Genomic DNA, 23172 nt, shown 5'->3' with positions numbered 1-23172 from the left:
TTCATTAAAGAAGCTTGATATAGTCCACAATATGGCTTTACGGATCTATTCGGGAGCCTATAGAACATCTCCAGTGCTTGTATGTGGACACAGGAATTCCTCCCCTCTATATTCGCAGGGAGGAATTAAGCCTTAGATATATATCTCGTGTCTTGACATCCAAACAGAATCCAAACTTCAAATTTGTAAAGCAGCCGGTAGACAGAGCTCCAAGGAAAAGTACTCTGCTGAAACCTTTAGAAGTGAGATGTGAAGTTGGGACAGAAGGTAGGACTTGTTCCTAATACAATTGCTGAGATCACGCCTCCCAAATTCCCTCCTTGGAACCGATGCCCCACTGAAATATGTCCTCTTAAAAAGAAGAAAAATAGAACTGCTGTAGAGCTAAAAAGTGAGTTTTTGGAACATTTATCAGTACATGCTGATTCAATTTTTATTTATACAGATGGATCAAAATCCCAAGATGGTGTTGGTTGTGCTGTTGTATCTGATAGCACAGTTTTAAAGGGGAAAGTTGCCTCATTTTAGCTCTGTTTTTACTGCTGAACTGCAGGCAGTCAGCAACGCCCTCAAATTTGTTTTTAATTCTGTTCCATGTAATAAGAACGTTGTTATTTTTACAGATTCCATGAGCATTGTATCCTCTGTAGATACATTATTACCTCGTCATCTTTTAGTCCAAGAAACACAGGACTGGTTGATTCTGATTAACAACAGAAAGAAGATAAAAAACTTTGACTGGGTGCCGTCCCATGTGGGTATCACTGGAAATGAACAGGCCGATGCTGCAGCCAAAGTCGCCACTAGGCTCAGCCATATAATAGACCGAAAAGTCCCACATACGGACTTAAAACAAGTGATGCATTGTTATACAATGGAGAAGTGGCAAGAACAATGGACAAGGCTGGACGGTAGTTATAAGTTAAAAGAGATTCACCCCTTGGTGAACCCTTGGAAGTGTCCTCCTTTGGACAGAAGGTCAAGTATTGTTTTGACAAGATTGAGAATTGGCCATTCCTACATTACTCATACATTTTTAATGGCAAGTGGAGCAGAAAGGCTGGCCCTCCAATGTCCCACTTGCCAAGTAGTTTTGACAATAAAACATAATTTAATTCAGTGTCCTGCATTCTCTGATAAGCGCAGGGCAAAATTGTCAACAAATTTATCTTTTAAAGAAATTTTAGGGGAGGAAGCTCATGTGAAGAACGTTTTAAAGTTTTTAAAAGACATCAATTTATTTTATGAAATTTAAAAATGTGTATATGAATGCTTGTGAGTGTATGTTGTTGTGATGTGTTTTTGTGAATGTTTATTGTTTTAACTGTTTTACTTCAATTTTTTATCTATATAATATAAATATGCGCTGAATGGCCTACCGGGTCCTGCGCTTGGCCTTCGAGCCAAAAATTCCATAAATCAATCAATCAAAAGGTTGGGGAACACTGCCATACACGCACACACACGTCCAACTCCCCGCCCACGAGAGTTGGAATAACGACTCGCAGCGCAGCGATAATTAATTTATTTCAGCCCTGTGCGCGCGTGCGCGCGTGTGTATTTACCTAGTTGTATTACCGCAGTTGTGTGTCAGAGAGAGAGAAAGAGAGGTCACAGCATTACAAACAGACCGAGGGTTATGAACTCCGAGCTCTCATTGGTAAGGGTAATAGCTGTCGATCATGAGTCCAACACGTGATCTAAGACCTTGGTGAATCACGCACAGCTTGACGTTCAAATCTCGTAGTTGACATGTGAAGTTTACGATATTACTTCAAGTTATCGTACGCCATTTGAAATATCTTTATATTCAGCAGTTAATCTTATCTCATCGTTTTAGTTTTATCTTCCATGGTACTACACATACAGCTGCGTTTATTGATTTTAATCAGAGTTGAGTTGTTTGCATATATGTGGAAGAAATTAAAATTGGATGGAGATAAACACTAATTGGCAACTCGATATGGGAGACCATGTACAGTAGCTAGTCAACGTAACATTGGAATGTCAGTGGTGTGGTAGTATCCACAGAGCGTGGTTGAGACGCGTCCCAGTCGTTCCCCAAGTAACTAGGCATTATCAGTCGTGATTTTACTCGTTTTCTTTTACCAAGCCTCTCTCTCCCCCCTCCCTCTCTTCCCCCTCCCTCTCTTCCCCCTCCCTCTTTTCCCCCTCCCTCTCTTCCCCCTCCCTCTTTTCCCCCTCCCTCTTTTCCCCCTCCCTCTCTTCCCCCTCCCTCTCTTCCCTCTCCTCACTCTGGTCTTTCCTCCTTCTTCCCTCGCTTTCCTCTTCCCTGTCCTCCTCTCCCCTCTCCTCCCACTCCTCACTCTTCCTTCGCTTCTCTCCTCTCTATTATCTCTTCTCTCTCATCTCAATTGTCTCCTCTCTCTCTCTCTCTCTCTCTCTCCCTATTTCACTCCCTCTCCCTTTGTTTCCCTCCTTCTCCCTCTCTTTCCTCCCCTCTCCCTCTCTTTTCCTCCCTCTCCCTCTTTCTCTCCCTCACTCTCCCTCACTCTCCCTTCCTTTCCCTCCTTCTCTCTTTCCCTCTCTCCCTCTCTCTCCCTTCCTTTCCCTCCTCTCTTTCCCTCTCTCCCTCTCTTTCCCTCCTTCTTCCCCTTCTCCCCTTATCGTTCTCTCTCTCTCTCTCTCTCCCCCCTCTCTCCCTGCCCCCCCTCTCTCTCTCTCTCTATCTCTCTCTCACTCTCTCTGTCTCTCTCACTCTCTGTCTCTCACTCCCACTCTCTGTCTCTCTCACTCTCTCCCCCTCTCTCTCTCTCTCTCTCTCTCTCTCTCTCTCTCTCTCTCATTTCTCACATTCTTTCTCACATTCTTTCTCCCCGGCCTCTTCCCACTCTGCTCCCCTCTTCCCATTCACCTTTCCCCTCCTTGCTCCATCTCTCACCATCCCTCCTCCTGTTTCCTCTTCATTCTGGTTTCCTTTATCTCTTCTTGGATGAAGTGAATACTCGTTTTTGGTCCTCCTGTCTTTAAAGTAACCTTGCAGTACCTAAAATACTGGAGATAGCTTTTGGTTGGGCCCTTAGGTCTCTTGATCAAGATCCCTATTATGTCAGGGATCATTGTCAACTCCCCAGGGCTGCCCACACAACAGAAGAAAGGAATTTTACTGATATCCTCTTTTCAGGGTCTGCAAAGATGTCAAGTAATTGTGAAAATGAGTGTGATCCAAGCCACTGCAGTCTTATTGGGGACAATTGCAAACTGACATACAACGAAAGCTGTGTACCTTTGGACATTCCAGAGGACATATTGAATGAGCTGGTGGACAAGGCAAAGGACTATGCACTGATGCATGGTAAGTATGGATGAAATTATAGTATCTAAAAGGCTGTGATAAGTACTTATTATTTTTTTTTCTTTTCTTTTTGCAACCCCCTGGGGCTAGGGGGTATAGTATAGAATATAGCCCCCACCACGTCGGCTGCGTGTCGTAAGAGGCAACTAATGCCGATCCCCAAGCGGGGCTCTTGTTTCCGCGCACAGGGCTTCCTCTTAGACTTCCTTTTCCACTCTTCTCTTCCTAATTGTAATGAGAATGAATCTTCAGCCCAACTTGTTGGTAGAGTGCCACCTAACTTGGATATCTTTTATCAAGAAAAGCTGGTAGAGGAAAGGAAGGAAAGTGTGCAGAGACCTCCCAATCCAGCTAAGTGGCTCATTATCACTCTTGCAAAAGAACGTGCTAACTTGTTCGAGTTTAGAAGATTCTTGAAGAGTCACCTTGGCTGTGGTAATTTGACTAACTCGCAGGTATCACGATTTGGAAGAAATTCCTTGTTAATTCATGTAAAATCCTATGAACAAGCTGCCATGGTGCTTAACTTGAAACAGAAATCTGACATTAAGGAAGTTAAACCCCACTACACCTTTAGTTATACCAAAGGGGTAATTTTTAATAGAGATCTGTATGACTTTGATGAAGAAGAGATTTTAGAAATGTGCCCAACTAATGTTTGGAAGGTTGCTAAAATCCCTCGTTCTTCTATGATTATCCTAAGTTTTTGTGGTGAAGATCTACCTCATTATAGAAAAAGAAATTGTTTATGTGAAGCAGTTTAAACCCCGTCCCCTTCAGTGCTTCAACTGCTATGGTTTTGGCCATCCTTCCCGCAGATGTGCAAGGGACAAAATGTGTTTGATATGTGCTCAGCCTGAACATGGTGATTGTTCCTGCCCAACAGTTTGTATAAATTGTAAAGAAGAGCATGATGCCAGAAATAAAAACTGTGTAATTTATAAGAAGGAATAGGAAATACTACTAAAAGCTCATGCAGAACATATAAGTGTGGGACATGCTAAAAGACTATTAAGTAATTCCAAAAGATACAGTGATGTTAAAACAAATAGTAAAGTGGATCAGCCAACAGTAGAAGGCAATAGAAATAAAAATGCCAATATGAATGGTTCTGTTAACACTGAACCCAAGCCTCAGTGTAAAAGTGTTACTATGAAACCTAATGGTCTTCATCTCAAGTAGAAATTTCTAGTACTCCTGAAGCCTCCTGTGCGGAGGTTTCCTCACCCCTTGTTGAAGGGGTGTCCCCTGCCCCATCTGGAGGGGCACCTAAGGTTTCTATTGTAGAAACCTCACAGGCTTCTTGTAATGAAGCCTCCTCTCAGGCAATCTCTCTTCCAGACTTGGGGGACTCCCCAGTAGAGGGATTGCTGACTAGTGTGCCTCACTCGGTAAAGGTACACAGAAGCAATGAGGATCAAAGAAATGCTGAACCCAAGCCTCAGCGTGAAAGAGTCACTACTAGACCAAATCGTTCTTCTCCACAAGTTGGAAATTGTAGTACTCGTCAACCCTCCTCTGCGGAGGTTCTCCCATCCCCAGTTGAGGGAATGCCTCCTGCCCCATCTGGAGGGGCACCTAAAGTTCTCATTGCCGGGACCCCACAGGGATCCTCTAATAAAGCCTCCTCTCAATCAGTCAAACTTCAAAACTCAGGGGGCTCCCCAATAAAGGGATCACGGACTGTTGTGCCTCACTCAGTCGAGGCACACAGAAGCGAAGCTATGGAGTCTGAAGCTGTGCGCAGTAAAAGACTCCACAGTCCACCCTCATCTCCATCCTCTTCCCCAAATCGTGTTAAACAATCTAAGAAAGAAACTAATAACCTGGAATGTACATCGTCGATCGGACCATCGTCAGAGAGGAGGATGCGACCCGCGAAAGCAAAGAAATTAGAAAAGAACCCACCTTGTAAACCCTCTCTCTCCCAGACTTCTCTTACCAGACAAGTAGACCCAAAAAAGAAAAAGAAAACAGTATAATGTCCATAATTCAATGGAATATTCAAGGTTTTAATTCTCATCGAGAGCAGGTTGGGATTCTCTTGAAAGAACATGATGTGTCTGTTTTTTGTCTGCAAGAAACTATGCTTGGCAATTTATCCCCTAATGTTGGACTTAATTATATATTTTACAGATCTCCTATGATTGGGGGCCATGCCCATGGAGGTACTGGTATCATTGTTAAGAAATGTGTAAACCACAGAAGTGTCCAGCTACATTCGGTGTTGCAGGCTTGTGCAGTACAAATCTTTACCACTAAATGGATCACTTTATGTTCTTTATATTTGGAACCTGAACTGGAAGATCGACTCGTAGACATATATAAGGACCCCTGTCAGTTTGAGTTAAATGACCTACAATCTTTGGTTGACCAGCTCCCTGAGCCTATTATTCTAATGGGTGACTTTAACGCCAAGCATTCTCTATGGGGTGAATCAAGGTGTGACCCCTGGGGCAATATAATTGAAGAATTTATTGATAGTAACGATGTCATTTTGATGAATGACTGTTCCAAAACTAGGTTTGATGTCTTTCACAACTCAAGTTCTGCTATAGACCTAATTATTTGTTCATCATCCTTAAGATTAGACTACAGTTGGTCAATAGATGAAGATCTACATGGTAGCGACCACTGGCCTATCCATATCAAGTATTTAAAGAACACTCCCTCCTGTTGCTTACCTAAATGGAAGACAGGAGAGGCTAATTGGGAATTATTTAGGAGATCCACAGAGATTGATTATAAGACTAGTGATTTTGGTAGTAACTGTGATGCATATGACTACCTGGAAGACATGATACTCTCTGGTGCTTTCTCTTCCATTCCTAGGACAGCTGGTAAACCTCAACGCCCAGTAGTCCCCTGGTGGAGCGATGAATGTGCTTTAAGCAGAAAGATTACAAGAACCTGCTATAAGAGATATTGGAGATACCCTTGTTTAGTCAATAAGATAACGTACAGAAGAGCTCGAGCAAAGCAGAAGAAAATCTTCAAGAAAGCAAGGAGGGAATCCTTCATTAAATATATTAGCGAATTGAAATATGACTCTTCCCCTACCTTAGTATGGAATAGGATTCGAAAACTACAAGGAAAGTTTACTCCATCTCCCTTACCCATTCTGAAGATAAATGACTCTTTTATATCAGATATTTCAAGCCCACTACATTATGCAGATAATTTCAGAAGAATTAGAGCCAAGACCACGATTATTCCTCCTATCAATACGAACTCGGAGGCATATAATCTTCTATTCACCTTGGATGAAATGGATCATGCTTTATCTCTATCTTCCCCAACCTCTCCTGGAGAGGATGACATTCTTTATTCCATGGTTGGTCACTTATCCATATCGTCGAAGAAATTCCTTTTAAATGTGCTGAACAAATTTTGGTCTTGTGGATCTTCTAAATCTTGGAAGACTTCAATCATAATAGGAATCTTAAAGGCAGGAAAAGACTCTCATGACCCACAAAGTTACAGACCTATTGCTCTCACAAGCTGCATTTGTAAGATCTATGAAAGAATGGTTAATACGCATTTAGTTTGGTTTTTGGAATCTAAAAATCTGCTATCTAACAGACAGTTTGGATTTAGAAGAAATAAGTGCACTCTGGACCCCTTACTTTTTATCACTCGTGAGATTGAGAATGCCTCCGCAATTGAGAACTCTAGCATTGGTGTGTTTTTTGACTTGAAAAATGCCTACAATACTACCTGGCGGGGAGGCATTCTGAAGCAAATTGCAGAGTAGGGTATCGGGGGTACATACATACATATACCAAGGCTTTTTCCCCCTTTCAAGGGAGGTAGCCAAAAAGGGAAAGGCATAAAAACACTCCCACCCATTACATCCCTAAATACACTCCACACCCCTCCCACCCTCCCTCTCATCTGAGCACCTCCTGGATGACGGGTCATCCCTGCACCTTGCCCACTGCCCTGGGTCAGAAGCAGTGTCGCAAGACACAGCACATCCATAGCAAGGCCGCTTCATTTAATCGGCGACCCCCCCTCTCTGTCCCCCCTTGCATATAAGGAGAGGACGGGGAGAAATCCCTTCGGGCTGCTTCAAAATTTACTCACACATACTACCCCACCCCCCACCCCCCCGCCCATTCCTCCTCATGCAATCACACATCATCCATATACAACCATTCTCCACTCACCTCTGTCTTCCGTCCTCTCCCTTCCTTCCTCAACAGACATTCCCCTCTTCCCCAAAGCCCCCTTCACCCCATCCATCCACCTCATCCTAGGACGTCCCCTCATGTTCACTCCCTCCACATCTGCCTTCCATACCTCTTTTACTAGTCTTTCTTCACTCATTCTTTCCATGTGTCCAAACCAACCTAATATTCTCTCATCAACCCTATCTCCCAGCTCCTTTTTCACCCCTGTTCTCCTCCTCACCTCCTCATTTCTCACTCTATCCAGCCTAGTAACCCCCACCATACTTCTCAGACACCTCATCTCAAACACATTCAAACTCCTTCTCTCTTCTTCTCTTATGTTCCACGTTTCTGCCCCATACAGTGCTGTTGGCACAATCACTCCTTCATACAGTCTCCTCTTCGCATCCATTCCTAAATGTCTATTCCTCATTACACTCTTTAATCCACCAAGGCATTTACTCGCTTCTCTCAATCTACATTCTACCTCCACCTTCACTCCACCTTTTCCTGCCACATTTGCACCCAAGTATCTAAAACTATCCACTTCCTCCAGTCGCTCTCCCTTAATGTTCACTTCCAGTCTATCGGGGGTAATATGTTCAATTGTTTAAAGGACTTCTTATCTGACCGTTATCTAAAAGTCCGAGAGGGCTCTTCTTTCTCTTGTGCATATCTTCAAGAGGAAGGGATTCCCCAAGGAAGTGTTCTGAGTCCTACACTCTTCAGCATAGCCATTAATAGTTTATTAGAACAAGTTCCCACAGGAGTTCATGGATTGGCTTATGCTGATGACTTCGCTATTGTGTGCAGCAAATCGACAACATTAGAAACGGGCCAAAAGATTCAAGAGGTTATTAACTTAGCAACAGCATGGGCTAATTGCAGGGGCTTCAGATTCTCTGCTGAAAAAACCAAAGCCATAAGGTTTTCCAGACTAAGACGCAAGGAAGAAATACCAATACTATTCTTAGAGGGTGTCATATTACCGTATGAAGATGAAGTAAAATACTTGGGTCTGGTTTTGGATAAATGGTTAACATTCACAAATCACATAAAGGAGGTTGTATACACTGTTAAACAACGACTTAATATACTAAAGGTAGTGTTTCGTTTCAACTGGGGAACAGATCGTGTAACTTTAATAAGGCTTTACCAAACATTGTGCCTTAGCAAAATGGATTACGGATGTCAAATTTATGGATCGGCATGTAAAAGTTCACTGAAGAAGCTTGATATAGTCCACAATATGGCTTTGCGGATCTGTTCGGGAGCCTATAGAACATCTCCAGTGGATAGCTTGTATGTGGACGCAGGAACTCCTCCCCTGTATATTCGCAGTGAGGAATTAAGCCTTAGATATATATCTCGTGTCTTGACATCCAAACAGAATCCAAACTTCAAATTTGTAAAGCAGCCGGTAGACAGAGCTCCAAGGAAAAGTACTTTGCCGAAACCTTTAGAAGTGAGATGTGAAGTTGGGACAGAAGGTAGGACTTGTTCCTAACACAATTGCTGAGATCACGCCTCCCAAATTCCCTCCTTGGAACCGATGCCCCACTGAAATATGTCCTCTTAAAAAGAAGAAAAATAGAACTGCTGTAGAGCTAAAAAGTGAATTTTTAGGACATTTATCAGTACATGCTGATGCAATTTTTATTTATACAGATGGATCAAAATCCCAAGATGGTGTTGGTTGTACTGTTGTAACTGATAGCACAGTTTTAAAGAGAAAGTTGCCTGATTTTAGCTCTTTTTTTTTTACTGCTGAACTGCTGGCATTCAGCAACTCCCTGAAGTTTATTTTTAATTCTGTTCCGTGTGGTAGGAACGTTGTTATTTTTATGGATTCCATGAGCATTCTATCCTCTATAAATAATTTGTTGCCTCATAATTTTTTAGTGCAAGAAATACAGGAATGGCTGATTCTCATAAACAACAGAAAGAAGATAAAAGTAAACTTCTGCTGGGTGCCGTCCCATGTGGGTATCTCTGGAAATGAACAGGCTGATGCTGCAGGCAGAGCCGCCACTAGGCTCAACCAAATAACAGACCGAAAAGTCCCACATACGGACTTCAAAGGAGTAATTCATTGTTACACAATGGGGAAGTGGCAGGAAGAATGGACAAGGCTGGACGGCAGTTCTAAACTAAAAGAGATTCACCCCTTGGTGAACCCTTGGAAGTGTCCTCCTTTGGACAGAAGGTAGCATTGTCTTGACAAGACTGAGAATTGGCCATTCCTACATTACACATAAATTTTTAATGGCAAGTGGAGCAGAAAGGCTGGCCCCCCAATGTCCCACTTGCCAAGTAGTTTTGACAATAAGACACATTTTAATTCAGTCCCCTGCATTCTCTAATGAGCGCAGGGCAAATTTTTTAACAGATTTATCTTATGAAGAAATTATAGGGGAAGAAGCTCATGTGAAGAATGTTCTAAAGTTTTTAAAAGACATAAATTTATTTTTTGAAATTTAAAATTGTGTGTGAATGCTTGTGAGTGTTGTTGAAGTGTGTTCATGAATGTTTATTGTTTTAACTGTTTTACTTGAATATTATTTTTATTTTTATTTCTTTAATCTAAAAGATAAATATGCGCTGAATGGCCTACCGGCTCCGGCGTTTGGCCTTCGAGCCAAAAATTCCATAAATCAATCAACCACTCTTCTCTTCCGCTTGCTGTCCCCTCCCTCCAACCTAATTTTCAGCTGCCCCTCTCAGTAGCGGCAAACAAAGCCCTATGGCGATGGCTAGTGACGATGGGGGCAGGAGAAGGTGATCTCTGGAAGCCTCTAGTCACGAACTACACATAGGCGGTGTGGGCAAGATAAATCGCTCTCGTATTGGGATTGAGGCAACAGCACGGTTCGGTAGCTACCCACATGACTGAGCAGCCCTACTCAGGATCCACTCTGCTCACCCCACATGGGGAGGGGGCTAGAAAAGGTGCCCCAAACATAGTTTGCCTCATAACCACCTGACTGGGGAACCGCCCCCAGTAAGGTCACCCTCACTGCGGTCAAGACAAACCCTTAAGAGAAAACTCTCCTAACGCTGATGACCTATGCATGACCAAGGATATGAGCAAGGCCTCTACTGGTTCTAGAGATGAAAGTCCACAGTCTTTCAACACTGGAACCCTATTCCGCTAAACCACAGCGGAAAAATAAGAATAAAGAAAAGTCTTTCCCCCCTCTAACTAATCCACGAGGACAATTGGAAGTTTTGCCTAGGATTTTTGAGTCCCATTATAATAAATATTTAACTTTATCCATGCCCAATGACAACCCCATTGACTCTTTAGACATTTTTGATGTCCATAGAGAAATTATCCAATGTATTGGCAGGGAACCCAAAATCATCCCCCAAAGTAGTGGATCACTTCTGATAGAGGTTAACTCTCCAGAAGAGAGCTCAAAATTGCAGAACATTGGAAAAGTTGCTGGGCATGAGGCAGATTGTACCCCTCACAAGACACTCAACCAGTGTAGAGGAGCTGTCTACTCCAAGGAACTGCTGAGGTTTTCTGAAGAAAAACTCTTAACAGAGTTGAAATCCCAGCACGTTTCAAGTGTTCACCGGATGAAACGAAAAGAAAATGGCACTCTTGTAGACCAACCTCTAATAATCTTAACATTTGACCTCCTTAATCTTCCATCATCAATATCTGCTGCTTGGTATAAACTGAAGGTTAGACCATATATACCTTCACCAAGAAGATGTTACCACTGCCAAATGTTTGGTCATATATTCACCACATGTGTCAAGAAATTAGCAGGATCACCACCGATTTGTGTCAATTGCAGTGAAAGCGAACATGGAGAATGTACGAAAACATCAAAATGTTTTAATTGTCATGAAGAGCACCCAGCTTCCTCTAGATCTTGTGAAAAATATATACTAGAAAAACAAATCCTAAATATAAAGGTCAGAGAACATATTAGCTACTCCGAAGCAAGAAGAAAAGTGCTTGATTCATTAAAACTTAATACTAAGACATACTCAGAAGCCCTTGGCAACAAATTACAGCCTACAGGCCACCTCAGCACTAAAACACAACCCAATACGGATAAAATGGAGACCGATCAGTCACACCAGATAAAGTGCAAACAATCAACCAACCAATCAGTTGACCAACTAACTCGCAATAAGCGAACACGGAGTTCAGACTCTTTGGATTGCCCAAGTGGTAAAATTCAGAATAGAGATTCTACAACAGCTGTATCCAGAATGCCATCTAACAACTCTTCCCACATTGGGGCCATGGGAGGCCCTACACCATCACCCAAGGGCCCAGATAGTGGCCCTCTTCCCACCCCTGAGAGGGGAGTGGGAAACCTTTCCCTCAATCTAGAGGGATCAACAAGAGATCCTTCAATACCTATAGAGAAAGTGCCAGTCCCTCCCCCTGTACCTGTAGGGCCACAGGGAAGTTCTGCCACCTCTGGTAGACCTAAAGAAGGTCCTACTAAAATTGAACCTAGAGTTCAATCATCTAAACCACCAAAGCTTCCAATTAAAGCTGAGGTCCATTCAATCCCACAATCTAAGACCAAGAAGTCGGGTAACAACACCACCCGACATTCCCTGAACCATAGATAAATTCACTCTGCTCCAATGGAATTGTCAGGGACTAAGAGCCAAGTATGAGGAATTGAAACTGCTAATCCATGACCAGCAACCTAATATTATTTCCTTACAAGAAATAATGTTAGACTCATTCACCCCATGCCCTAAAGACTTCAAAGCATACCGTACTACATATGATCCAGATATTGGTATCCATGGGGGAAGCATGTTGTATATTCGTAAAGATATACCTCATGTTCCCATCCCTCTTCAGTCTCGATTGCAAGCTGTCGCGATACAAGCCGGCTTGAATCGCAGATATACAGTCTGCTCCCTATATCTACCACCAAATACTAATATAACCAAAGATAATCTGTTGAATCTTATTCAACAGTTACCTCAGCCATTCGTTATTATGGGTGACTTTAATGCTCATCACCCATTATGGGGTGATGTTACCTCAAATCAGAAAGGAAATCTAATTTCATCTATTTTGGAGCAGGAGGACATTACTGTTTTAAATACTGGTGAACCTACTCATTATCACATTCAGACTGGCTCTACATCATGTATAGATTTATCGATCTGCAGCTCAAATTGTGCTTTGGACTTTGAATGGAAAGTCCTTGATGACTTACGAAGCAGTGATCACTTTCCCACTGTATTGTATACACAGGAAGGTGCTCCTACAGATGGTATTCCTCGCTGGTGCACAGAAAAAGCCGACTGGACCAAGTTTGAAGAATTGAGTACTGTCCAGAACAGTATTGACAGTTTTTCTTCAGTAGAAGCTGCACTGGAGTGCTTAAATGACACACTCTACACTGCTGGCATTAATTCCATCCCAAAGTCATCTGGAAAGTTTAGGAGACGCCCAGTACCATGGTGGTCTGACACCATACGAAATCTACATAGAGCAACACGAAGAGCTTTGACTAGATTACATTGCCATAGAAATGATGAGAATTATTTGGTTATATTAAAAGCAGGGCATTACTTTGACGTACCATCAAAGAAGCAAAGCATCAGTCTTGGGCTAAATTTGTATCATCATTCAACTATAGAACACCGGCATCGATCGTCTGGAAAAACTTGAGAAAAATATCGGGGAAATACATCATTAGCCCTCCTCCTGTTTTAAAATTAGATGGCTCTTTGGTCTTTGATCCTAAAGATGTCAGTAATGCCTTAGCAAATCATTTTGCTAATATATCTAAACCAGACAACAGCTCTCCTGGATATCCATACCGAATGAGAGAACAACAACGTAATCTTGACTTCATGCTCCTCGTGAAGAATCCTATAACCTCCCTTTCACTGAAAAGGAATATGATTCAGCTTTGAACTCCTGCAGTGATACTTCTCCAGGTCCTGACGACATTACATATGCCATGTTGAAACATATATCTCCTGTAACAAAAGGTTTTATTCTTGCACTTCTTAATAGGATGTGGTTTGAACATTCGTTTCCCACTGGGAAACAAATGTTCAAACCACATTAATGGGTATTATTTTACCTTTTCTTAAGCCTAATAAAGATGGTTCAATTCCATCAAATTACCATCCTATTGCCCTCACATGCTGCATGTGCAAAATTTGAGAAAAAATGGTCAATGCACGACTAGTCTGGTATCTTGAACGAAACCACATCATATCTGATATTCAATGTGGTTTCCGTCACATGCACTCCACTGCTGATGCATTACATTGACTAGAATCTTCTATTTGTAAAGCCTTTGTCTCTAAGCAACATCATATCAGTGTTTTCTTTGACTTAGAGCAGTGGTTCTTAACCTTTTTTGGCAGCGACCCAAAATTTTGCACAAATCAAGCATCGCGACCCAAGCCTACATAGATATACATTGAAATTTCAAAACACTTCAAATAAATTTTCTGCTTTGGAGTTTTTATTTAATCATGGTCTGCTTAGAATCCTAAAACTAGGCATCATGTATTTTAATTATTACAGTATATAATTATAATGTATTTGTAGTGGGAAAATAATTATTTTCTGCAAACCCTTAGCGACCCAATAAAATGGCTTGGCGCGACCCAGGGGTTAAGAACCACTGACTTAGAGAAAGCATATGATACCACATGGAAGCATGGTATTCTTAAGGCTGTACATGCTATTGGCATTCGAGGAGAAATGGCCTTTTTCATCAAGAACTTTTTAGCAAATCGTGTTTTTAGAGTAAGAGTTGGGAATGTCATATCTGAAATAAGACAACAGGAAGAAGGTGTACCTCAGGGGTGTGTTCTCAGTGTCACTCTCTTTAGTTTAGCTATAAATGGGGTGACATCTGTGATTCCTCCTGATATACTTGCCACCCTTTTTGTAGGTGACCTCTCCATTTCTTTTAGAGCTAGTAACATGGCAATAGCTGAAAGAAAACTACAACTCTGCATCAATAAAATAGTTTCATGGGCTGATAATAATGGTTTTAAATTTTCACCCAGCAAAACTGTCGTCATACATTTCTGCCGACTAAGAAGTCTGCATCCTGACCCTACTATTTGGTTAAAGGATGACCAGATTCCTTGTGTTGATGAAACCAGGTTTTTAGGACTTATTTTTGATAAGCACCTTTCTTGGTTACCCTACCTGAAAACCCTGAAGACACGATGTCTAGAGACAATGCAAATTTTAAAAGTTTTAGCACATACCTCATGGGGCGCTGACCGCAGAACAATTTTGCGGTTACATCACTCCCTTATTTTATCGAAACTATCATATGGATGCGAGTTTTACTCATCGACCACTTCATTCAGACCAAAAAGTTTAGATACGATACACCACAGTGGAGTTCGTTTGGCCACAGGTGCTTTCAAGTCTTCCCCAATACCAAGTTTATTAGTTGATGCAGGGGAAATGTCGTTAGATCTTATTCGCCAGACCTCATCTTTTAGATACTGGCATAGATTGCAGAGGCTTCCCAACTCTCTCGCTTTTAGAACAGCTCAAGCAGATTTTAACAGCACTTGTTTCAACAATCACCCCAGACTTCCAAAGCCTTTTGGATACTGGATGAAAAGGATTTTAGAGGACATGAATCTTCCCAAGATTCCCATCCTCCCTTTTAAATATTCGGTTGTTCCCCCATGGAGACTGCCCACAGTATCTTTCTGTAAATATTTTAACGGTTGTAAGCGTGATTTCAAGGATTATGAACTACGCAATGCTTTTTTAGAACATTCTTTTAGTCACCAATCCTCTGTGTTTGTTTTTACTGATGGCTCCAAAACTAGCTCTGGCGTTGGTTTTTGAATATTCTCAAATGATTTTAATCGTAAGGGTACCTTACCTGATGCAACATCTAATTTCACTGCCGAACTGACGGGAATACTGTCCACCGTGGAGATTATATCCTCCATGAAAAGCAGAGCCAAATGTTTTACAATTTTTAGTGACACAAAGAGTGTCTTGCAGTGTCTAGAACAATTCGACTCAAGTCACCCAATAGTTTTAAAGATCTTAGAATGGCTTTTTTTAATCGAGAGTCGAGGTAATGAAATAAACTTCTGCTGGGTTCCAGCACATGTCGGAGTACCAGGAAATGAACAGGCCAATAAATTGGCCAAGGAAGCCGCTCTCTCACCCTTACCTCGCTTACGGCCTATACCTTATGAAGATTATATCCCTCGAATCAAAGCTGAGATCTCATCTTTGCAGTTCCAATGGGATCTTGAGGCTGGTAACAAGATGAGAGAGATTACTGATAGTATTCATCCCTAGTCTTATACATTACTGAACAGAAAACAGGAAGTAACCCTTTGCCGGTTGAGGATTGGTCACTCTAGATTATCCCATGGCTTTCTTATGGAGGGCAGTCCTCCTCCATTTTGTAATGATTGCCCTGTTCCTATAACCATTAGACACATTATGGTGGAATGCCCCAGTTATGATGAAGAAAGACAACAATATTTGTCAAAACACAGAGATGAAGGAGATCTGTCCCTTCGAAGTGTTCTGGGATGTAACTGCAATATAAATTCTATTCTTAATTTTCTTAGTGCTATTGATCTTCTCAATGATCTTTAGATTTCAATCTTTTTTTATTTTATCTATTTTTTAAGATTTTTACCACTTCCTTTTCTTAATCATAAATACTACGGCGTCAATGACCATTGATTTTGCGATGCCAGATAAATCCCAATTATTCTATTCTATTTTCTTTTTGCATTGGCACAAATTTATTGTGTTTGATTGTGTACTTGCCTAGTTGTATCTTATGGGAAGGGGAGCTACGCTTATTGTGTCCTGCCTTTGTATTTCGCAGTATCTAGTTTGATCTTAAATTTATGTATGGTGTTTGCACACCCCATCTGGGGTATTGGCTGCTTGTTATTGTGGCAAAGTAGCATGCAGTCGATACTTTAGGGTCTATATGGGGCGCCCCTACGGACCAGAGCCACACATTATTTTGTCTATGATAGAGGAAAACTCTGTTCATAGAGAAATGATGACACTTTTATACTACGACTGTCCCTCTGTTATGCTGTCCCCCAGCCCCTTGTTGCTGTCCTGTACCATTTCTCTGAGTATTCTTTTTGCTGTGGTGGGGGAAAAGAATACTACCACCAAGTATTCCCACTTGGATCGTAAGAGGCGAGAAGAAAGGGACGGGGATTGGGACTAGACATCCTTCTCCTTGTACCCCCACAGGGCACATCCCTAAAAGTAAAAGCAAAGGCATAAGAGGGTCTGGAAGTTCTCGGACCAGCACCCTAAGGTTTGGGTCTTTTAATGTGCGTGGATGTGGTACAGATGAGAGTAAAAGGGAAGAGATAGGTAGTATGTTTGTGAGAAGAAAGATGGATGTGTTGGCTTTGAGTGAAACTAAGCTGAAAGGGAAGGGCAATTGTAAGTTTGAGTGTAAGTGGGAGGTTATCAGGAGTGAAGAGAGGGCGAGGGAGGGAAGGGGTGGCTATACTAGTAAGTGAAGAGATAGGTAAACGTGTAGTGGAGTGGAAGGAGGTTTCCACAAGGATAATGTGGATGAAGGTGAAACTGGGAAAGGAGATATGGGTTTTTGTAAGTGCATATGGGCCTGGTAGTGAGAAGAGTGTAGAAGAAAGGGAGGCCTTTTGGATAGATTTAAATGAGTGCATAGAGGGTTTAGGGAGAAGTGTAAATGTAATAGTACTGGGAGACCTTAATGGTAGGGTAGGAAAGGATCCAATTGATGGAGTGGTTGGGAAATGTTGAGTTCCAGGAAAGAATCGTAGTGGAGAATTGTTGGTGGAGATGTGTCTAGAGAGTTGATGATAGCAAATACAGTGTTTCGGAAGAAAGTCAAGCATAAGTACACATGGGAGAGGGTGGTGGATGGAAGGGTGGTAGATAGAGCTTTAACGGACTATGTAGTGGTAAATAGGATTATGATAGGAAGAGTTAAGGATGTACATGTGCGAAGGGGAGAGGGTGGGGGAATATCAGATAATTTTCTGGTGGAAGGTAAGTTGAGAGTGGAGGACAGATGGAGAAAGAGGAAAGGGACAAAAGGTAGGGAGGTGCTTAGAGTGAACTCTTTAAATGAAAAGGAAAAGGAGAAGGAGTACAAGAAGAAGCTGAAGGAGGAGTGGGGGGGAGTGAAGGATAGAGTAGAGGTAGGTGTGGAGGAGGAATGGGGATGGTTCAAGGAGGGAGTCACAAAGTGTGCAAAGATGGTGTGTGGAACAAGAAGGACAGGAGGAAATAGAAGGAAGGGTAGTGAATGGTGGGATGAGGAAATAAAGAAGGTTGTAGAAGAGAAGAAGCGAGCTTACACAGATTGGTTACAAAATAGGACGAGGGAGTCATATGAGACGTATAAAGAAAATATAAAAGAAGTAAAGCACAAGGTAAAGGAGGCAAAGAGGAGAGCAGATGTAAAATGGGGTAAGAGTATAACAAAACTTTGAAAGTAATAAAAAGATGTTTTGGAAAGAAACTAAGAGAGGAAGAGGAGGCGAATCAAGTAGAGAAGAAAAGGTAAAAGGTGCAGATGGAGAGATGATAATGGAGGAGAAGGCAGTAAGGGGAAGATGGGCAGAATATTTTAGGGAGTTGCTAAATGTGAAGGAGGATAGGGAGGGAAAGATAGTTGCAGTGGGAAATGCTAAGAAAATGAGAGTGATGAGTGAGGAAAATGGAGGAGAAATAAGGAAGGATGAAGTGAAGGCAGCTGTTAAGATGATGAAAGCAGGTAAGGCACCTGGTCTGGATGGATGCCATGCAGAATGTCTTAAAAAAGGAGGTACAGTGATGGTGGACTGGTTGGTGAGGTTATTTAATGTTTGCTGGAGAGAAGGTAGAGTGCCGGAGGACTGGAGGAGTGCTTGTATAGTTCCACTTTACAAGGGAAAGGGGGACAAGTGTGAATGTAGTAGTTTCAGAGGGATTAGCTTGTTAAGTGTAGTTGGGAAGGCTTATGGGAGGATCTTGATTGAGAGGATTAGGAGAGGAACAGAGGGAGTAATTGGTGAGGAACAGTGTGGATTTTGGACAGGTAGAGGTTGTGTAGATCAGCTTTTTGTGGTAAGACAGATATGTGAGAAAGCTATAGGAAAGGGGAAGGATGTTTTTTGGGCCTTTATGGATCTGGAAAAGGCTTACGACAGGGTAGACAGAAAGGCACTGTGGGAGGTTATGCGGATATACGGGATAGGAGGAAAGCTTCTGGGAGCTGTCAAGAGTTTTTATGAGAGTAGTAGAGCTTGTGTCAGGGTTAGAAATGGAGAGAGTGAGTGGTTCGAGGTAAAGGTGGGACTTCGTCAAGGATGTGTTATGTCACCCTGGCTGTTCAACTTATACATGGATGGGGTAGTGCGAGAGGTAAATGCAAGGGTAGTGGGTCAGGGATTGGAGATGGTTAAAGAAAATGGAGAAAAGTGGGAGGTGAGCCAGCTGTTGTTTGCAGACGACACTGCGCTTGTGGCATGATCGGAGGAGGGATTGAGGAAGTTGGTGACAGAGTTTGGGAGAGTGTGTGATAGAAGAAAGCTGAAGATAAATGTGGGTAAAGGTAAGGTGATGAGATGTACAAGGGGTGAAATTGGCAGTAATCTGGAAGTGAGCATTAAGGGAGAGCAACTGGAGGAAGTCGATAGTTTTAGATACCCGGGTGCAAATGTGGCAGGAAAAGGTGGAGTAATGGTGGAGGTAGAATGTAGATTGAGAGAAGCGAGTTAATGCCTTGGTGGATTAAAAAGTGTAATGAGGAATAGAAATTTGGGAATGGATGCTAAGAGGAGACTGTATGAAGGAGTAATTGTGCCAACAGCACTGTATGGAGCAGAAACATGGAACATAAGAGAGGAAGAGAGAAGGAGCTTGAATGTGTTTGAGATGAGGTGTCTGAGAAGTATGATGGGGGTTACTAGGCTAGATAGAGTGAGAAATGAGGAGGTGAGGAGGAGAACAGGGGTGGAAAGGGGGTTGGGAGATAGGGTTGATGAAAGAGTATTAGGATGGTTTGGACACATGGAAAGAATGAGTGAAGAAAGACTAGTAAAGGAGGTATGGAAGGCAGATGTGGAGGGAGTGAACATGAGGGGACATCCTAGGATGAGATGGATGGATGGAGTGAAGGGGGCTTTGGGGAAGAGGGGAATGTCTGTTGAGGAAGGACGGAAGAGGACAGAAGACAGGGTGAATGGAGAATGGTTGTATATGGAAGATGTTGTGATGCATGAGGTGGGGGGTGAGGTAGTGTGTGTGAGGTAGTGTGTGTGAGCAAAATTTTGATGCAGCCCGAAGGGATTTCTCCCCGTCTTCTCCTTTATATGGGGGGACGGAGAGGGGGGGTCGCTGATTTATTGAAGCGGCCTTGCTGTGGATGTGCTGTGTCTTGCGACACTGCTTCTGACCCAGGGCAGTGGACAGGGTGCAGGGATGACCTGTCATCTAGGAGGTGCTAAGATGGGAGGGAGGGTGGAGGGGTGTGGAGTGTTTTCAGGGATGGAATGAGTGGAAATGATTTTATGCCTTTTCCTTTTTGGCTACCTTCCTGGTAAGGGGGAAAAAGCCTTGGTATATGTATGTATGTATGTTTGCACACACTATTGTTTCATCCAATTTGTTCCAGACATCCACCACTCTGTGTGGAAAGCTGTTCTTTTTCAGGTCCCTTCTATAACTGTCCTTTAATAATTTCTTTTCATGTCCTCTTGTATTTCTCTTATCCCAATTTAGTTAGTCTTCTCTATCAAGGACTTACATGCCTCTCAGGATTCTGTAGATGGTCAACAGGTCACCTCTTTCTCTTCTTTGTTCCAGAGTTGGTAATTCCAGCTTTGACAACCTCTCCTCATATGACAGTTTTGAAAGTGTTGGGGCCATCTTTGTAATTGCTCTTTGGATTCTTTCAATTTTCTTAATATTCTTTTTGGCACTGGGTGTCCATAGTGTTTGCTGTGTACTCCAGTCCTGGCCTTATCAATGTGACTAATATTTTCTTCACCATATCTTTGTCCAAGTAGGTAAAGGCCACCTTTGTTGATCTTAGCAAATTGTAGGTTTTTCCAACAATTTTATTTATCTGTTTATCAGGAGTCGTGTCTTTTGTGATAATTACTCCCAGGTCTTTTTCAGAACTTTCTTTACTTCCTTTGTACCAATTTTATATTGTTCTGATAAATTTTTTTTATACTTTATCCAAATTTCATTATGCTACATTTCTTGATGTTGAAGTCCACTTCCCACATCTGACTCCATTCCCAAAGTTTTTTCAGATCTCTCTGTAGCAATTCAGTCTATTTCACTACTTACTTTCCTAATCAGTTTTGTGTCATCTGCAAAGAAGTTTATGTAACATTCTAAATCCTCATCCATGTCATTTACATAAATAGCAAACATTATTGGAGCCAATACTGATCCCTGTGGAACACCACTAATGACTTCTTTCCAAGTAGAGCTCTTATCTCTGAGCACTTCTCTTTTTCATGCAAGAAATCCTCAATCCATTTCAATAGTTCTCTTTGTATTCCCTCCTGTTTTTCTTATTTTTTTGTGTGGTACTTTTTCAAAAGCTTTTTGTAAATCTAGGAATGCACAATCAACCCATCCACTTGTTTCTTGTATTATATCTATTAGTCTTGAGTAGAAACAGATCAAATTCATGGCACATGACCTTCTCTCTCTAAATCAAAATTTTCTGTATGGGAAGCCATTCTTTTTCAGGTCTCTTCTGTAACTGTCCTTTTAAGTTTCTTCTCATGTCCTCTTGTTTTTCCTCTGTCCCACTTTAGTAAGTCATCTCAATCAAGAATTTCCATCCCTTTCATAATTCTGTAGATGGTTAGCAAATCGCCTCTTTCTCTTGTTTGCTCCAGGGTTGATAGATTTAGTTTATCTAATCTTTGTTCGTATGTCAAATTGAAGAGTGTTTGCACCATCTTTGTTGTTGCTCTTTGAATTCTTTCTAGTTTCTTTATGTTTTATTGGAACTAGGTGTCCATAGCATTGCAGTGTATTCTAATTTTGGTGTTATCAGTGTGACTAGTATTTTTTTCACCATTTCTTCATCCATGTAGTCTAAAGCTACTTTCATTGGTCTTAACAAGTTGAAAGTTTCTCTGACTAATTTGTTGACGTGTTTGTCTGGTGTCATGTCATTTGAGATAGTTACTCCTTGTTCCCTTTCAGAGTTACTTTTTTACTTCCTTTGTACCAATTTTATATTGACATGATATTCTAGTTTTGCTTTGTCCAAGTTCCATTATGCTACATTTCTTAATGTTGAAGTTCACTTTGCACCTCTGACTTCATTTCCAGACCTTGTCTGGGTCTTCTTGAAAAGATTTGCAGTCTCCCTCAGTACTTACTCTCTTGAGTAGTTTTGCATCATCTTCAAAGAAGTTCATATAACATTGCACACATCCATATCATTTATATAAATAGCAGATATCAGAGCCAATTCAGAGCCTTGTGGGACTTCACTTATCATATCTTCCCAATTGAGTTCTTGTCTTTGAGTACCACCCTCATTTTTCTTCCCTTCAAGAAATCTTTCATACATTCCAATAACTTTCCTTGTATTCCACCTATTATTTCAAATTTTCTTTGTGGCTTTTTGTGTAGTACTTTGTCAAAAGCCTTTGGAAGCCCAAGAAAGCACAATCTGCCCATGTGTCTCTTGTATTATTTCTATTAATCTTGATGAAAAGCATATTAAGTTTGTGGTGGATGATCTTTCACTTCTAAAACCAAATTGTTTAGGATTTAGAATTTTGTTCTCTTCCATTTACTTTTAATAACTTTTTTGCATATTTTTGCTACTGTTCTTGTAAGGGATATCACTCTATAGTTTGTTGGATTTTCTTTGTCTCCTCCTCTGTATATTGGTACAATATTTGCATTTTTCCAATTTCTTGGTACTTTTCCTTCTTTGGGAAGTCAATAATCTTGTGTATTTTGTCTGTTAGTTCATCTATACATTCTCTCAATATCCAGTTTGCAATTCCGTCAAGCCCATGTGACTTTCTGATGTCAATTTTTTTTTTTTTTTTTTTTTGGTCCCTTATTTCTTTCTGTGTTACCATTATTTCTTTCATTGCAAGGGATCTTTCTCACTGACCTTCATCCTAAATTTGTGAGCTTTCAATTGTAAATACAGACCTAAAATGCCTGATCATAACTTCAGTCATTTCTACATCATCTATATATTCTTTATTTACTTTGTGCAGTTTCACTAATTTGTGTTTATCTTTTAATTTATCATTTACATATCTGTAAAATAGTTTAGGTTGGTCCTTGCATTTATTATATCTTTGTCGTGTTTTCTTTTTTCCTCCCTGCATGTATCTACATATTCGTTTCTCAGTTTGATGTATGTTTGCCATTTGGTAATTTTTTGGTCTTTTTTCCATCTTTTCCAGGCTTTGTCTCTTCTATCTTTAGCATCACTTCACTGCTTGTTATACCAACACTTTATGTAAACCCTTTTTTTATTTTTCTTTGGTACATATTTATCTGTACCCACCTTGTATTTTTCTTTAAATATGTTCCATTTATCTTCCATCTTTGTTTCTTCATTTGAAAATTTTTCCTAGTTAGCATTTTGATTTTTTTTAAAGTTTTGCAAAGTCCGTTTTGTTGTACATTAATCGTCCTTCTCTATGTTTCTCATT

General features: G+C 41.2%; 1 protein-coding gene across 4 annotated transcripts in view; it reads left to right on the top strand.

The window, feature by feature from the left end:
- The window catches only part of LOC143037429 (glutathione synthetase-like), a 371409-nt gene that overhangs the window by 83444 nt on the left and 264793 nt on the right, over positions 1-23172 (top strand). For 3 of the 4 annotated variants that reach the window (XM_076205616.1, XM_076205614.1, XM_076205618.1), the window contains exon 2: positions 3146-3316. In XM_076205616.1, the coding sequence (XP_076061731.1) occupies positions 3157-3316 (160 nt within the window). In that variant the 5' untranslated portion in view covers positions 3146-3156. Of the gene's footprint in view, positions 1-1946; positions 2066-3145; positions 3317-23172 lie in introns of those variants that run through there. The other variant, XM_076205615.1, reaches the window with a different exon arrangement.

Source organism: Oratosquilla oratoria, chromosome 22 (assembly GCF_046742065.1).
Source record: "Oratosquilla oratoria isolate Oo_2021 chromosome 22, ASM4674206v1, whole genome shotgun sequence".
NCBI lineage: Eukaryota > Metazoa > Arthropoda > Malacostraca > Stomatopoda > Squillidae > Oratosquilla > Oratosquilla oratoria.
The sequence above is the reverse complement of the archived record's forward strand: the minus strand, read 5'-3'. Positions and strand labels throughout refer to the sequence as shown.